We start from the raw sequence: 17599 nt of genomic DNA on the forward strand, positions 1-17599 counted from the left end.
ATGATGCGATTCCTGGAGGAATTTCGGGATCACAAGGGGGTTCGTGCGCGCGGATCCTGCGCCGCGCGATCTAGTCTACGACCGCACGTAAAGTTGCGAGGAACGTCTAATTTTTATAGACCTCGAAGATATATAAAAGTGTTTTCATAAACTCTCGTAATTTAAAATAATTCAGAGCGGCAGATATAATAGAACGCGGCAAGATTCAAATACGTTTGCAATTAGTTCGTGGTAACTCAAGCCGTGAGTATCGTCGTTATTTCTCAGATGAAAATCAATCTCATTCTCGCTTACAATAAGCAATAAGTAGTAAAATAAATTTATATTAATAATAGAAATTATTTTTAATTTATGTACATCTTTTGATTTTATATTAATTTTCAAGAAATCAAAGCAAAAAATTAATATCGGTCAACAATAAAGTGTGTTTAGTGATAAAATTTGTATGTAACAACACAGAGTGCGCTATTTACATCGATCAAAAATGCCACAAGCTGCCCACGAGACCAAGAACATTCTGATGACATATTTTATCCTTATTCTTCTTCTAATTTCACTTTGGGTTTTGTACTCAGGAGTGTTTTTCTAAACAGAGCAGACATTCCTTGCCACATGGTGAGTTACGTTTATCATCGGATGTATTTTAAGTTTAGTTTCTTTTACTTCTCTTTGTATAAAGTTAATTACTATTTTCTTTTACACAATATTATTTATATTATATTATATATATACAATATTATATATATTATATTATAATAATGCACATACTTGATTATTTCTCAATTTTTACTTCATTATCTGAATTATAAATCAATTGTAGGCGCGCTAACTACAAAATCGTATAACGTTATAAGTTAATAATAAAACTAGAGACAAAAAGAAATTGTCATATCAATCACTATAAACTCTTCGAATACAATATGAAATGCAGTTCTATTATATATAATTTTATTGTATATTATTCATCATGTCTTGACATTTATCTTTTTTTTTATCTTATCTGTAATATTATAATCAATAAACTACAAATGAAATATCACAACAACTTGACTTAATATTAAAAAAAACTAAATTTATATTTCAATTTGTACTTAATATATTGAATTACATGCAACACATATTTTAGGGTTGAAAAACAGAGCAGACACGTGTCGAAAAGATGCATCCAGAGGAACCAAGATCGACATGGACACCTTGTTCCAAGCTCACCGCTTCCCGTCATTACTTATAGATGTCTAGAGACATGTTTAAATTGCTTTGATCGTTTAGTAATCAATTTCCGCGGCAAAAATTATCTTGCAATATGTTCACAGGATAAATAGACAGAATTTTTATAAAAGTTAATCTCCTATTATTTCGTTTCGAATTTCGTCGTAAAAAAATCGGCTATCTGTTAAAAATATAACTTATACCATCTATATCACATTGACTAATACACACGTTCTTATACACGTTATTATTCAATAATGGACATTTTAAAACAATTAAAGCAATATTTATTATCTCACGAGCATTTTCTACATCATTGTCATTCAACTGTGCTCATTTAAAGTTGTCGAAATAAATGCGTCAAGTTTTTCTCGTACGTTTCTATCGGATGTATTTCTATCGATTCTACTTCAGTGTACATAAATAATTTCTTGAAACTGTTTTACATCTTTTACATCTTTGTTTTATAAGTATCTCTTTCTCACGAGCAATATAATAAATGTTTTTGTTCGCGAAATGTCGATAATTTTACTGTGATGTTCACATTTTTGTTCCAAAACAAAGCTGCGCGCTTTCACGTATATTCGAAACACAATATCTGCGTAAAATAAAAAAAATTGAATTACAGATTAATTATAGATTAATTATAGAATGTGAATTCCAACGCAAAGTTCAAGTTTCACGCGCAGCAAATAGAAAAGTAAACTCTGAACAACATGGACGTAGTATGGCCGTGACGTGTGGGCGTTTCTCCAAAAATAGTCGGCACTTCCAGCTCTCGAAGTTCGCGTATATAGAATTAAGTCGATATTTTCAATGACGTTCACGAAAATAACCGACATGAATAGTACGCATTTCAATATTAAACGGCAATTAAAACCTCGCGTTATATTAAAAGTTTTTCAAGTTTATTACATAAGACCCAGAGATTCCTAAAGGCTGCGTGGCTCTCAAGTATCGAATTACTTCGCTCTTGTTTTATTCATAAAACTCTTGAGATATAAATATCCACTTTCGCATTCTTTACGAAATATATTCGATTCTTTTCTGCCGTCTTATTTATGTTTATACGTCTCATTTTTTTTGTCGCGAAACTAGTCAAAGTATATTGGTCTTCGGAAGATCGAGTGTTTTGAATTCTGCGTCTCAAAAATCTTCAACACATCTCCGAACTTGACCGTATTGAAAATACTCGTTATATTCGCACGTTACTATTTTCGAGCATATGTATGTATTTCTCTTCTACGTTTTGCTTCCAATATTAAAGAACAGGTGTGCGTGCACATTAAAAACATTAAAATTTTGACGTATACAAAGTGACATTACATAATCAATCGGACGACGATGCCTTGAAAGCAGAGAGAGAGAGAGAGAGAGAGAGAGGGAGAGACCGAAAGCGGGGCTGTAAATCATTCATTTTAACGTTCTCATTTTGAAAGCTCCAAAAGCTCGCGCGAATTGTAGGACACTCTTGTCGTAGTAAAATATTTTCACGGGCATGAACTCAAAGCGGTTACGAGCAGCTCCAGTAACCCGCCCGAAATAGATCTAATCGTTCCAGTTTCGCGTGATGATGCGGCGCTCGTAACACCCGGTGCGTCTCGAAAAAGGATGTGCGTAATGTCTGTGCGTGTAACATTAGCGGTTATTTCGCGCGCAATTACCTTTTCGACGAAAATACGATCGAACCGCTCACTTAGCGAGCTTTACGACGATAAACGTGTTACCTAATGTTATTGCGTAGGTATACGATGCCTGGTACTCTTCGTTGATGAAACTTCGGCTTGATTATTTTGATTTCTTGGAATTGGTATAAGAACGAAAAAATATGAACAAAAAATAAAAAATTTCGATAGCGCTTATGAAGCTGCATCCGACGAAAAGACTGAATATGCCTCCTATGGATGCTGAAAGGTTGATTTTATTAATTTTTTTTACTAAGAAAAAAATTTTTTAAAAACAGAAAAAAACATATTTATACATAAAAAAGAAGAACAATATATAATTTACCTAATAGATATAATTCATCTGCCATCGGAATTGTACTCATTTCGATGTAAGTCTCGGAACTTAGAAACACTCTTAGAACAGCTTGATCGTCCGTAATATTTTTACTAGAATAAATACGTACGTATAAATTAACATGCGTACATGTGTAAGCGTGTTTTAAGCAACGTCGCAGCTTTGTTTCAACTCACTAAAAGGGGGAGACATTGAAGTTATGTCTACCGTTTAACACGATCGAGGAAGTTTGTATCTCGTAAAATATATCCCAGCATGGATTCTGACAGTCGCACGTAAAGTTATCCGTTTTGAAGTTCTTGATGATGCGTATGTACTTCATGTTGTCGTAAAGACACCCGAAATCCTCCCATTCGCAAAGCTGTCAGGGCATGCGAGATATATAGAACTGAACATGTTGTGCAGCTGTAGCGAATATATGACGTAATGCGAAAAAAAATAATTTCTAGAAAAATTTCAAATTACTCTTAAAGAATATTTCTTTGCCATGGGCACGTAGTAATATGGCACGCAACCGCAGATTTTGACAGTAGCGTCGATGGAACAGCTGACAAAGCAGTTCGGATACCGATACGAAGGGAAATACTTCAGAAACGTAGTGTCGTTTATGCAATGCGGAACTGATCTGCCGGTAGTTTTGTCGACTTGATAATAATTGTCGAGCTTCTTTTTGACAAGCGGTGTTATAGAAACCTGTCGAATAAAAATCACAGGAAGCAGTCAGATATTACACAACAGTTACTTGTTATTAAGAGAACTCAAATATTTTTTTTTTTACAATATCAATATTGAAAAAATCTTTCTCTCTCTCTACATATGTATACATATATGAAAAACATTAAAATCACCCGTAATTCTTGTTGAGCTTGTAGAATTTGTCTGGGGGATATGCTGCCGACGTACTCCAGAGGATGATGAGCAAACATCTATTTTGTAGGAAAAAAAGAATATATATGTCTTTATTTTTATTCACATGACGTGTCAAAATGTTACAAATTTACTCAATTGTACACACCACAATACCGACGGAATTTGTTGCAAATCTGATGTTTTCTCCCAGACTGTCATTTGTCACTAACAAATCCTTGTGTAGAATAACTGTAAGACCCGATCTCGCGCCGAACAAAGCGGATCTTCGATAACCAGTGTCGTACTTACTCCTGATTCGATTTCCGAAATAAAAACGTGAGAAAAAATTGATTACTCGAGCACAAATTAAACAAACATTTCAATACCTGTTGCCACTTTCAATAAGATCTTCAAGAAGATAGTTGAACGAGCAACAAACACCTTGAAAGGTGTACGATATTTTGAATATTTCACTGCAATTTGTTTTGACATTGTCCCAGTAACAAATTTCGAACATGTCTTCGCATGGCCGCAGAAGTTGTATGAACTCCACTAAGTTTATGTGGTTCAGTTTTAACAGCGCCTTCAAGTCGTTCACGTAATACTTGCCAGCGGGCACGTGTTCACTCGTAAACGCTGTCCCATATCTAAGAGAAATTTCGTAACGTTGTATTGTTAAAAACTTAAAACTCGATTGTTTTCATACAAAATTGCAGTTTTTATGAAAAAAAAAATTAACGCACATACTTAAGCAAGAAAGCTGCTGTGTGGTTACTCATGTTGTGCGGCAAACGCAAACGTCGCAATAACTCATCACGTCTTGCCTTCAACGGCTGTATCAGAGGACAGAGAGTTACGGCGGGAAAAGGAACTATGAATATCGGAGCTTGAAAAGTGTCGACCACGGTGCGGGTTGGATTAGCAGAGTACCGTATCCAGAATTTCCAGAGCATCCAAGATAAGACTGAGGAAATTATATCAAAAGAGCGCATTTGCACACAACGTAAAAAACTTTTAATGTACGTATCGTCATTACAGTATTATGTAACGTATCTCTCTTAATAGATAGAAATGAGAGAAATATATATGTACATAAAATATAAATATAAAAATATATATATATACACATAATTTTAAATATATATATATGTGTGTATATATAAATATATAAAAATATTGTATAATGATATTATATTTATACGAAAGTTTAAATAGACATATATGTGTTTTACCCACACACAAAACTGCAGATCATAATTAATCCCCAGAAGAGTTTGCCGATAATAGTAGATTTTATTCGTATTTTGCCGAGATATTTCAAACCATGTATCGAAGTATCTTGTAGATATTCTTGCACAAGCTTACGAACAATTTTTATTATTCTACTTTCTGATCGCACATCACGTGATTTATCGCGGTTGAATAACTTTTCCTTGCTTATCTTCTTTGGGATTTCTACGCGGTTCACTACGATTCTCTTCACTGTTTGTTTCTTCTGCAAAATATTTGGCATCATGATGCAAACAATTCGGAGAGCTCTCGGAAAGTGCGCTTTGTCAATTTCTTTTCGCTATTTTCGCAAAGTACTTCACGTAAAACTATTGTTTGACGTACCAACAATGTTACTTCTACGTAGAATTGCTTTATACTGTGGTTTGGACAGAATCATGTTGATTTTTATCGCGCGGTAAAGATCAGACATGCAAATGTCGCGTGCCAAGGCTCACTTTAAATTATTTACCACGTTTTGCAAAATAAATGAAATAGATGACGGTAAATCACTTGTAATATTCTGTTTATCAGATAATAACGCAGTGTGCGTTAAACAAAATCTACTTGCCACGACGATTGCCGGATGAACATAAGAATCGATATTTTGCTAATAACGATACGATTTGAATCGCATCGCAACAATATATCTATCGATAAAAGATCTAACTTTCCAATTTTTTAATATAAACAACAATTAATAAAAGTTATTTGAATTAATAAAATTTCTTCTTTCAATTCTTGTGTTTTTTTTTTTATTTACAGAAGTTCACAAAAACAAAAATGAAAAAGAACGCCTAGCCTAGACTGCACGTACAAATAAATAGTATTCGCAGTAAAATACATATAAAAAGTTACCTATATGTACAGATATACGTAACGATGGAAAATTAAACACACGACGTATTGTCAAATTACGCGATCACGTACGTTTCTGCGTCACAAAGAGCAAAGTTCTTTCATGTATAAAAGTTTCCTCGGTAAACTCGCGACATTAGCTGTCAAAAATCTTGGAACAAAGCTAATTGATCCGGCGGCAAAGGTGGTTGTGAACGCCAGTCGGTCTCGGGATAGTCGTCGAAGCAGCTGGCGTCACCCGGCGTTTTCACACGTGGCCTTATCGGTGGTGTCAAGGCTTTTTGCGGTACCTGCGGACATTGATCGATCGTTTAACTGTTGCTGCGTCGCGGAACACGAAATATAGAGATATGCGCGCGATAACATTTATTGAATATTAAATCTTCGGGATCTTCTGTTATCTTTTCAACAGTTACTCATGTATTCTACGTAATATCTCACGCGAATTTAATTAAATTAAAAATGCGCGCAAAATTTACCAGAGGCCACTCGACCAGTTTGAACCATCGGTGCCTTTTGACATCTTCGGCGCCCTGCCTCATGTTCCCCAGTCTCTTCGTTCTATCGGCTACCAGTAATTTCTTAATCAGGTCCTTCGCGATAGGATCCATGTGCTTCGGCCATTCTATTCTGCCGCTCAGGATCTTCTCGTAGATACCGAAGGGATTGTCGTCGAAGAACGGCGGATATCCCGCCAGCATCTCATAGATCAGGACACCCAACGCCCACCAGTCCACGGCTTTGTTGTGTCCTTTGCTTTGAATTATTTCTGGCGCCAAGTATTCTGGCGTGCCACACAACGTCCATGTTCTAAAATTGTTTACGTGTTAATTATAGCCACGTTGTCGCAAGTTATTTTATTGTGACGAGCTGACACGAAGTAACAAGTGGGGCTTGACTAATTGCACGATAATACACGTGTCTCTTTAAACAAGCAAGATCTGAGCTTTACAAAAAGTAAAGTCCAATGAGAGAAGTAAAGATAAGATCACACGTTACACTAGATAACATTTTAATCGCGATGTAGAAGATAGTTTCGTCTAGGAGATGCGCAATAAGAAACAAAAAAATATTTTCTTTTTTATTGCATAACGAATAGTGCAATGTTATCGTGTGAGAGCAATCAATGAAGTGTTCTATTCTCTTTTTTTTATTTGGTACATCATATATGAGAAACTACTACTTAGTTTATAATTATACCGCGAGTTTAATAGGCGCATAAACATATAAATCTCACATGATATTTGTGTAAATATCTTCTAGATAGAAGATAGAATCTATATGTATGATTACAGCATTTTCTTTCGAAATTACCTGTCTGTGAGTTTCTTAGAAAAGCCGAAGTCGGTGATTTTCAGATGGCCTTGACTGTCCAGGAGAAGATTCTCTGGCTTGAGATCCCTGTAAACTATATGTTTGCTATGCAAGTAATCAAGTGCACAGACTATTTCGGCGGCGTAAAAGCAGCTTGTCGGTCCGGCAAATCTTCCGGCCGATCTCAGGTAAGAAAAGAGTTCTCCACCGGCGACAAACTCCAGCAGCATGTACACTCTGGCTTCATCTCGGCCGCTCCATAGCCTGAAAAGACGAGAAAAATCAGCAAACCAATCGTGTGTTGCGAATTATACGCGAACGAATTTCGATTTCGCACTCCCTCCTCACTAGAAAAACGCTTTTCTCGCGATCGATTTCTCTTGTCACAACGCAAAACTAGTCAAGCAGGTATTTTACGCGTATCACTTTCCTTATAATTCTGTTTGCGCTTTTTGTCTAATAATCGTCGCGTGAAGAATCCTTTCTTCGACCGACAAACGCATCACTTTCTTTACTTGTTCAGTTAATTATGTCGCATTCAAGAGAGTTATACAATATATACATGTATGTAAATCGATTGTATGTATATATCGTTGTAAATAATTTACAAATCGCGAATTGTTGCAAATAATTTTACATTCATTTGTGTGTGGTAAATACTGCTAATCAATACAACTGTGTTTGATTTTCATTGACGAACACATATGTAAATACGTTATGTCCGTACACTCGTCAACGAAGCTTTAAGCTGTTCGTAAATACAGAAAAAACGCTCGATGAGCGACCGCAAAAGTTACTTACATGTTAACGATAAAAGGATGTTTAACTTCTTTGAGAATCGTAATTTCATTTCGTAAGTGCTCGACTTGCTTTAATCTGATTACGTCGACCATAGAAAGGATTTTCAATGCGAGGAACGTGCCGTGATGTCTGCAGAGAACTACTCTGCCGAATGTGCCTGTACCTGAAAATCACAATGGATCTTTTAGATCAGCGCGATTAAATTTTTGTAAATATTAAATTTCAATATTTTTCAATATTTTTTCATCATAATTTTTTGTCGCTCAAACAAAATAATTAAATTTTATTAAATGTTTTTTTTGTGCGAGATAATGCTACGTCGACATTGCGAAATACAGCATAAGTCTCATGAATAACAAAAAAGTTACTTGTCGTCGCAGAATGTATCGCATAATAGAACCTCGATCATTAAAGTGACGGTTAATTGCTCGTCAACGTTCTTTTAATCTGATGCTTGTTGCGTGACGCGGTCTGTTTAATGCACTTTCCCACGAATGCAGGTGACTCGGTTATTCAGATTAACGTACCGTGACCAATTAGTGCGCGCGCGTGCAATGAGCCCTGGCCAAATTAAACCCCGAATTGACCGCTGCATTGCTTTTCCCAGTAGGTTTTGCATTATTTATGAGCACATACCTATATATATATATACACGTCGAAAGCGTAGAACGGCGACGAAATTGGTCGCGAGAGAGCGCGGCGCGATATATAAGCGTCGTCTACCTACGACAAGAATCGCTGCCAACGACGGCTCGGAACAGGTGTCAACGGTAAAACGACGAAGCGCTTCCGGTGATGGCGTGAACGCTTTAAATACTCGTGCGACTAACGCGAATTTCGGCGCAACATTGCCCGAGCGATTTTCAAAGCAAAAATTGCTTTGAACGATACAAAAAAATTCAGAACACGTTTAAAAGACGAATGTTGTAAGACTTTTAGGACATTTCTTCGAACAAATGTTCGTTATCTCTCTGTTCCGAGAATACGAAATTATTCAGACTAAAATTAAAAAGAAAAAGAAAAGAAGAGAAGAAATCACACGAAGCGAGCACCTGCAATTTACAGAACTACTCTCCCACATATAATTCCGGCTTTAACAGAAGTTAAATATACACTCGATACCCTCTCACTCTCTGGTGCCCCACTTCCTTAAGTCGTGAACGGTACTTTTTTCTTTTTCTTGCTTGTTCTCTCATTTAAAACTTGTCAAAAATATTATTTCTATTGTAATGAAAAGGTCTTTCAGCAAGCGATAAAAATCTCAAATGTTTTATTTTAGTGAAATTTTTATTAAAATTCAATAACAGATTGTTTTAAATTAATAACCGAAAACTTTATTAGTTGTAAAGACAAAGTGATTGAATAAATAATTAGAAATATAAAAAAGTTAGTAAAAAAATCAATTAAAAAAAGACACAAAAACAATATTAAATATATATGTGTACATATCTATACAAACAACAAATTAAGATTAATATAATGGTTGAAAAAACAGAAACACGTTTTTTTCCGAAGCAAACAAAACAATAAAGAAGCTTTCATCACACACGTTGCTCGTAACTCACCACCTGTGAGTTATATGATCGTCGATAATATAAAACAAAGAAACTTTATACGTTTGTGTATGTGCACGCGCGTGCGCTTTTAATATAAACAACTTATAAATACTTGATATCTTACTAGCAATTATATCCAAACTTACCGATAGTTTTAATAATTTCCAAGTCATCAACGTCGTATCGCGGTGAATCCTCCTGCGATCCCTCGTCATCGGACGTGGTGTCCCCCGACATCGTTTACGTAGTACTGCCGAGTAGAACGCGTCGTCAGAGAAAGTTTCTGATTTATTTCTTGCGAGCACCTCGACACGCGGAAAGAAGAAAGGAAGCCTCTACAGTTCAACGATCTACACACCGTGATATTCTTAGACTGCGTACCGACGACGACTCGCTCTCATATCTGCTCTTCTTGACCTCTGCTCAAACGTGGATTTTCCGAAGCAGCTTCTCGACTCGTTAGTTCTTGATAACGACCAGTGTAAGCGAGAAAAAATCTCATATGACAACTTAGATCAAAGTCGTGTAACTACTTCTTTTCGCAGTCTACCTCAGGTTAGAATAGGATATGTCTGTATGTATGATGGTGATTGTGTATGTGGTGGTTTTCGTGTGTATGACTCAGTCGGAGAATGAGAAGAGGGGGAATATTACCTTTCAGGTAGCAAAGTGTACCTGAGAACGGATCGTTACGAATCTTGTCAACGAACTTCCTTCCCTCCAACTTCGTTTCAAACGGTGAAACTGTGTGTATTCGTGTGAATTTCACAAGTGTCATTTATCAAGTGCGTGTTGCAATAAAAAAACACGCGAACGCAGAAAACAAGTCTGCTTTCCGCGTTTCCACGTGCGCCGCAACACGCTAGATAGATCGACTTTATCGACAAATATTATCGAATCGAGCCTGTCGTGCTTGCTCCTCTAGAAAAAAAAAAAAAAAAAAAATACATATATACATATGAGTTGTATTCGTTCATTCGTGCGTAATTGTGAACGTGTCACGCGAATGTCACTGCGATTTCCTCGCTTCGAGACTATCCGTGCGAGACTGGTTATTTGCAATCAGACAACCTCTACCGTTCACTTCGTAATTTCTGACATGTACCTGGCGGCTTTGTTGACCGAGCTCGTTAGTCTTGGTTGTAAAAGTTCAACTTGTATCGCACTGCAGATTGTAATTTTTTTTTTTTTTTTAATTTGCGATATAGAGACAACACATCAATTAACGCTGACGTGTAGCGACTGAGCGGTGCACGTGCGTAAATGCCATAGTTGTTAAAATTGTTTTTCCGAGAGAAACGTCAAACTGCACCACGTAAAACACCAGAAACTTAGATTTTTAGCAGCAAAAGTTTGTACTGAAGCGCAAAATACGTTTTTTTTTTTTTTTTTTCTATATTAATGTTTATCAGATTGATCGATGAAACGGTGACTCGTCAAAACTCCTGATTAAAGATTATTGTGCTATCCTTGGACCGTGCACAGCATGCGCTCGAATGCCAACCAGAACTAAACTGGTAACCGAGGGATCTCAAAAGGCTGTCTATCCTTCTGTTACCCCCTCTCTTTTTCCTTTGACTCCCCATCCCCTATTCGCTCCCACTTCTCTCGCGCGTACTCTCACTGAACATCACGTCTGTACCACCTCTGAGTTGCCAAGATTTATAGGAACCGCGATCAATCCCGGAAGATTGGCTCCGCTCCGAGAGATAAAAGCACGCTTCGATAAAAAAAAAAAAAAAGAAATCTTTGAAAATATTGTGACTGATAAAAACGTTCGCTTTAAATTTGTTTGACTTTGCGTTTAGATGAGCGCGCGCTCGAATAAAATATTAAAAAAAAAAAACGAATTGCGTCAACTCCATAAATACAGAGGGTTGCTTTTTTTTTTATCGAGATTTACTGTAGATTATATATATAATCTCGGAGATTAATTCGCACTCCCTTTGGGTGAGTTTAATGCGTCTAAAATCCATTTGATGATTCATCCAGCGATGAGTGTGTCTCAACATTTTTATCGCCACGTTCATCGCGGGGAGAGATCGCCGGCCTCTCTGAAAAACTAGGTGGAAGTCTCTTATCAGTGTGACTTACAGATACAGCAATAAGCGAAAAATCCGCTGTAGATATATTGTATTGCGGATCATTTTGTGCGACGGATATCCTCGTGTTGTCTCGTAGACCGACTTGTTTCGTAAATCAAATATATACGCCGTTGGAAAAACGATCCGTATAACGAGGCGGTCTGACGATCGGGCGATTCCTTCGAAATTCGACTTATTTTTGAATTTGGCGATCGTCCAGATGCATTTTGCCACCGACGCTCGAAGTCGCGATGACTGACGACACCTATCAGGTCTCACTCCACCAGCGAGCCCCCATAAATCGTGGCTTTATAATCGCGCTTTTATATTTATCGCCATGCGCTCTCGATTCGCGAGAGACGGCGTGTAGATTTCTCGCCGAGAATTTTATCGGTAAAAAAAAAAATCGTGTTGTTTTAACAACCGGCAATGTAAACTCGCGATTCTTCATTTCACTAATAACATTCGGGATCGTGAAAAATTATCTGCAGGATGCAAAGCGAATTATCATTTCGCGCCCCCTTCATGATCGTGTTCTTTTGCTATATCATGTATACCTGAACTTAGATTGCGTTTCGTGATCCAGCGTTCAACGTCAGCATCTCCGCAATTGTTACGTAACAAGGTGCAACGTCTATCTAGCTGTAAACGCGCTGTGTGTGTGTCACATTGCGTCAGCTCGCAAAATAAATTATTAACATGCACCTGTTTTTAAGTTTGTTACCGCCGCACAGAACGCTTTCTTGATATTTGTGTAAAAGTTTGGAGAAACGCTACAATATCGTGTAATCTCGTATCGCTGTCTCGACGCCAGCTTCCGTAACGCACGCGATGTGATTAGCGACCCGACTAAAAATAATAGTTTCCGGGAAACACACTGTCGTGCGATGTCATCTGATGCCAAGACAAGTATAAGCCTTAATAATTATACATATATACCGATTTCGTACGTGAAACAGCTGCGTGTAAGAGACAGCGATACGATATGTTTGCGTTCGATAATTTGTTCTCTTTGCGCAAGTGGAACGTACGTTACTGCCTTTTGTCGATGTTCGATTATGTAAAATTGTTCAGTCATCGATTATTTAATGAAAAAACGCGAGAAAAAATTATAAATACATATATACGCAACCGGTCAACCGGTTTAGACAATTCGCTTGCTGAAATATTCTGCGCGAAAACTTTATTAATATACATAACGCCGCGTAAAGAAGAAAAGAGTTTATAAAATTTTCAGTAACGTGCGTCGACAGCATCAACATTCGCTGTATTTTTAACGAGAAGCTGCACTTTGGCAGAAGCAGCCGGTNNTNTTTTTTTTTTTTTTTTTTTTTTTTATTATCACGCCATTAAAATTCGAACAGGAGCATCAATATTGAATGGCTGCGGTTATACATCAGCTAGTGACGATGTTTACGTTATCTCGAGAAATAAATTGGTTCGCCAGACAGACACGCTTTTAATGTCAATTTGTGGACGCGAAACTAACCCGTCCGCCGAATCCGCCGCTGTCGCGATCGATATATTTGTTGCGAAGCTCTGATTTTCAACGTTAAGTCAATATTAGCGATGACGGCGACGGTCGAAGATCGATAACTCGCAAAACAATACATACACATTAGAGATACGGTTTGGCTATCAAAAAACTCGGTTCAACTTAATCGACGTTTCGTAAAAATACACAAGTGTGATTTAAACTAAGACAATGATCACTTAAGTACAGGAAGATGGTTTTATAATTTACAGTTTGTTTTTTACCTCAGCTACGACATTTGTTCTGTCCATCGTAAATATTTCTAACTCTTCTTCTAATTTGTGAAGCAATAAATGTCGAGAACGCATGTTTGTATTTCTTTACCTTCTCTCTAAAAAGTTTATCGAGCTGAACAATTGATTTATTTATCAATTGCGTCGGATAAAGAATCCTCATTAGTGAGTTGAATCGCGAGTCGCATCTTGTTGTGAACAGTCAGATGTTACGCTACGTGACTCGTAAATTTCAATTAGAAGACAATATTTTACCACATCGGCAATAACACGTGGCACTACACTTTAAAATACCGTCTAAATGTAAACTCGACATCGTCATCATCGTTGTTTCTACCGTGCATATACAGACAATGCTTCTTCTGGCTCCGCAATACATATCTCGAACATCACGCGATTCCGCGACGAGCAAGATGTCGTAAAACGTCGATGTGGGACCGCCAGAGAGAGAGAGAGAAAGAGAGAGAGAAAGAGAGAGAAGTGCCCGTATCTATTCTTCAAGGATGCGGAGTCGGGAAATCGGTGGTCTCAGTGTGACGTCAGCGTCGCCCACGATTTTTGGATGTGAATCAAATTCGTGACGGCAACCTAGAAACCCGTAAGATGAATGTCAGCGCAAAACACGTTATCGCAAAATTGCCTCATTCATTTCGTGCTCATTGTTCATTTCGCGATTACATATATTTGCCAAACGTCCCGTCTAAGTAGCGCCCAATTTGCTGAATGTCGCGAGGCGCTGATTAATCGCGTCTCATTAGATTTTGACCTCAGATTTTGACGTCTTCTCGACCACTTTCATTATGTCGACCGTTCGAAGAAGCGACGTGTGTCGCAAAGAGAGTTTGTAGGCTTCGCCTCATATGCTTTTTCTCGATACATGGTTACGGAGCTAACAATTTTCCACAGCGGCACAATGATCGGCATGAGTCATCAACCTACCTTGCGGTGATGTTTAATGTCAAAGTGTACATACATCGTACGTGCACGTGACGTACGTGTACAGATAAAATCCTTTTATTTCCTGCTTACATGTGTCTGTGCGAAAACGTTGAAACACATAGCAATAACGTAATGATTCGAGCAATCTCCATTCCCAGGAACTTTTTACTCAGAGTTACAAGACGCTTTTCAATGGATTTGCTGAATAGCGATCATTTTTTTTATTTTCTCACGATTAAATAAATTTCTGCTTAGTTGTAAGAAATCTCGAGGTTTATCTGCCGCTTAAACGCTTGTGTGTCGCGTGCTCTCTGGCATTTGTCACGCGTGTGCTCATATGTGTGTGTGTGTGTGTGTGTATGTATGTATGTACGCGCGTGTGTAAATGTCGTGACAACTGTTTTTTGCGCGCGCGTGCACACACACACACACACACACACATACGTACAGGCGCATAACGCACACGAGACAGGCGAAAAATATACGCGCGCGTGTAGCTAATCGGCGGTTCCCAGGTAGCACGATGATGTGTTTTCAAGCCTCCAACGCGGGCGATCCCACGGCGACTTCCGGTTCCGTGGGTCGACTTATCCACTTTCCGTTGCTTGTGTACGACAATTTTCCGCAGGGCGCTAAAAAAAAAAAGAACACAAAGTAATAACGCTGTTATGTGCACGCACACGGGTCGCGCTTCCTCGCTCGCGCAAGATGATTTGTGCTCGGAGGAGATGCGCACAATGCCTCGGAATCTCATTCGTATGTTATTAATTATGCACGCCGCCGTTAATTATACATTAATCCCGGGGTGAAATCTCGCGGTGTTATGAATTATGAATGAGAAGCAAACAAGTTTTCGTGATAGAGAAGTTGTACAATCGGGTGAAAATATCAGAACAATTGTTTATTTAAGAAAAACGTGAGCTGAGTACGGAGATACCAAGTGCGAGAAGAAAAAACACGAAGAAGTTTTGACGCAGACGTTGCGTGATTTTCTTTTTTCCAGTCCGTTTATATCACGCTCAACATGGCGCAGGTGCTTACCTGGGGAGGCCAGGATGCAACCAGGCCTGTCCGTTCGTCCGTTCGTTCGTCTGACCGTTCGTCGTGCAACTCAACCTGAAACCGGAAGCGCCGCTTTCTGCCCTGCTGCCCACAAACAATGAGATCCGAGAGAGATTCCTGGGAGGACGTGAGCACGATCGAACCACGAGGTGTTTTATCGGACATCGGAGATCGCAAATATTCATTTCTCCGGCTGGAAACCTACGAATTGAAACGTCACGTTCAGTTGCATAAGCAGCGCGGCGCCGTGTTTAGAAATCCGCGTCGCTACTTCCTCTCTACCGTCTAAAAACATGCGAAGGAACCGGAAAACGTAGCCGTATTCTAGACACGTTCTCCGATTAACTTATTTACCTTCTCCTTGTCACTTAAATCTTTTTATGTAACACAAAATAATTGTTTTGTTGTTTTGTTCGTTTGTAGATAGTTTGTAGATAGTTTTATTTACCTAACATTTCGTGAGTAAAAATACTGTTGTCAAGTGTGTCCTTTGAGAGCATAAATTTTTAACCTTGAAGATCTTTTCTAAAATATCTCGGAATAATTTATAATCATATGCTTCATTTGTGAATTAATATATCTAGACGCTATACAGTGACTATATAGTGTAGCGCGCGGAAACAATCGCAAAAATCTTTTCACGGTCGCTAACGTCACGTGGTACGCGTACGTGCAGCAACAGGTGTGACGCAACAGGTAATCAAATGCTGGTATTACGATTTGCTCTTCGTCGAATCCACCGATTGTTTCTCGTACATGTCTATAATGCAGGATCACATCCCTTCAGTCAAGTGTATTGTTTTCTCGGTAATTGTTTCAATTGAAAATGTGACGAGTTTAATAAAAAAAAAAAACTGTAAATGTTAAATGTTAACATTGTTAGTTATTGAAGCTTAATTTCGCGTACGCAAATTTAAATATATTTTTGTAAAAACATTTATGTAATATAACATAGTAAAATTTCTAAAAATATACCAAGACTAAATATTGTAATAATCTATAGAATGAAATTGATACCAGTTATCGCAATAAAAATAAGTTTGGTGTAAAATTTTGACCAAAAATTTCTTCGCGCTACTTTTATTCGAAATATACCGTTTACAAAACACAAACGAAGAAGCTTTCACGGAGTTCTCTCCGCTTTTTTCCGCGAAGTTTCCTGAGCGATGATGATAGAGAGCGCGCATTTACCTGCCTTGGTCGCGCGACAGGTGGTGTGTGACACGACTTAAGCCGCGTCGCGAATCTGCCTGAGGACCTTGACGTGGCTTTTTTTTAATGGACATTTTCTTCTTCTGCCTTCTCGAAGTCCGTTTCCGGTTATTTCTGTCTCTCCGTTACGCTCTTCTCTTCGTACCCCGTCTTCGTCGTCGTCGTCGTCGTCGTCGCCACCGTCTCGACGCGACGAAGCGAACATTTCGTCCGACAAATGCGCCTCGCCGTGACTCTCATCCGCGACGCTTTGCGGTATGTTCTCGCACAGGAGGAGGTCGTTGCTCGTTGCCAAGCGGTTGCTTGCCACGTGTACTCACGGCGCCTCCACGGCTCGCGAGAAATAAAGAGAATAGGGGCAATCTGCTCGTCGTGATGGTTGGACGAAGAAACATTTCAGCTGTGAGCAAATTTATCACATCACAATTTCAAAAATAAGAAAACGCTAAGAATGTCGAGAGTTTGAAATTAAAAAAAGTTTTAGAGTAATCTTTATGTAAATTCTTGAGAAATATCAAGTGTAAGAATATTAACAAATTATCAGATAATCTGTTGAAAAAAAAATAGTTTTCTTATAAAGTTTCACACACATTTTAGAACGCTAATAGTTATTACAAAATTATTAATTATTACAAAACTATTAGATATTACACAAAT

At 38.1% G+C, this 17599-nt stretch overlaps 2 protein-coding genes and 2 long non-coding RNA genes across 5 annotated transcripts; 1 reads left to right on the forward strand and 3 right to left on the reverse strand.

Moving 5' to 3' along the window:
- The first annotated feature begins 63 nt into the window (after nucleotides 1-63).
- Nucleotides 64-1650, forward strand: LOC109851857. The gene is made up of 3 exons (XR_002249940.1): nucleotides 64-243; nucleotides 460-615; nucleotides 1127-1650. It is a non-coding gene; the product is annotated as an uncharacterized LOC109851857 (long non-coding RNA).
- A 102-nt stretch (nucleotides 1651-1752) lies between these two features.
- Nucleotides 1753-5179, reverse strand: LOC109851856 (sodium channel protein Nach-like). The gene is made up of 8 exons (XM_020422365.1): nucleotides 4828-5179; nucleotides 4467-4727; nucleotides 4247-4391; nucleotides 4080-4157; nucleotides 3697-3924; nucleotides 3408-3592; nucleotides 3220-3323; nucleotides 1753-3116 (listed from the first exon to the last, which is right to left on the reverse strand). The coding sequence occupies exons 1-8, from the start codon at nucleotides 5070-5072 to the stop codon at nucleotides 2998-3000; spliced, it is 1365 nt and encodes a 454-aa protein (XP_020277954.1). The 5' UTR covers nucleotides 5073-5179; the 3' UTR covers nucleotides 1753-2997.
- Nucleotides 5180-5236: 57 nt separating this feature from the next.
- Nucleotides 5237-11397, reverse strand: LOC109851851 (protein kinase DC2). Of its 2 annotated transcripts, XM_020422353.1 has the most exons (7): nucleotides 10984-11397; nucleotides 10237-10799; nucleotides 10025-10128; nucleotides 8323-8485; nucleotides 7522-7785; nucleotides 6687-7017; nucleotides 5237-6497 (listed from the first exon to the last, which is right to left on the reverse strand). In XM_020422353.1, the coding sequence occupies exons 3-7, from the start codon at nucleotides 10113-10115 to the stop codon at nucleotides 6351-6353; spliced, it is 996 nt and encodes a 331-aa protein (XP_020277942.1). In that variant the 5' UTR covers nucleotides 10116-10128; nucleotides 10237-10799; nucleotides 10984-11397; the 3' UTR covers nucleotides 5237-6350. The 2 variants fall into 2 exon arrangements, with proteins under 2 accessions (XP_020277942.1, XP_020277941.1); XM_020422352.1 differs by having other exon boundaries at nucleotides 10025-10799.
- Nucleotides 11398-13312: 1915 nt separating this feature from the next.
- Nucleotides 13313-17168, reverse strand: LOC109851832. Its single transcript, XR_002249938.1, has 3 exons — nucleotides 16922-17168; nucleotides 15710-15931; nucleotides 13313-15300 (listed from the first exon to the last, which is right to left on the reverse strand). It is a non-coding gene; the product is annotated as an uncharacterized LOC109851832 (long non-coding RNA).
- Nucleotides 17169-17599: the final 431 nt, after the last annotated feature.

Source organism: Pseudomyrmex gracilis, unplaced genomic scaffold (assembly GCF_002006095.1).
Source record: "Pseudomyrmex gracilis isolate BER0280 unplaced genomic scaffold, ASM200609v1 scaffold_21, whole genome shotgun sequence".
NCBI lineage: Eukaryota > Metazoa > Arthropoda > Insecta > Hymenoptera > Formicidae > Pseudomyrmex > Pseudomyrmex gracilis.

Coding starts and splice junctions, on each gene's coding strand:
- LOC109851851 (XM_020422353.1), bottom strand. CDS start 10,115: ATGTCGGGGGACACCACGTCCGATGACGAGGGATCGCAGGAGGATTCA. Junction 8,486..10,024: donor GGAAATTATTAAAACTATCG/GTAAGTTTGGAT, acceptor TGTGATTTTCAG/GTACAGGCACATTCGGCAGA. Junction 7,018..7,521: donor TCTAAGAAACTCACAGACAG/GTAATTTCGAAA, acceptor AAACAATTTTAG/AACATGGACGTTGTGTGGCA.
- LOC109851856 (XM_020422365.1), bottom strand. CDS start 5,072: ATGCGCTCTTTTGATATAATTTCCTCAGTCTTATCTTGGATGCTCTGG. Junction 4,728..4,827: donor ACAGCAGCTTTCTTGCTTAA/GTATGTGCGTTA, acceptor AATTTCTCTTAG/ATATGGGACAGCGTTTACGA. Junction 3,324..3,407: donor TTCAATGTCTCCCCCTTTTA/GTGAGTTGAAAC, acceptor TATTTATTCTAG/TAAAAATATTACGGACGATC.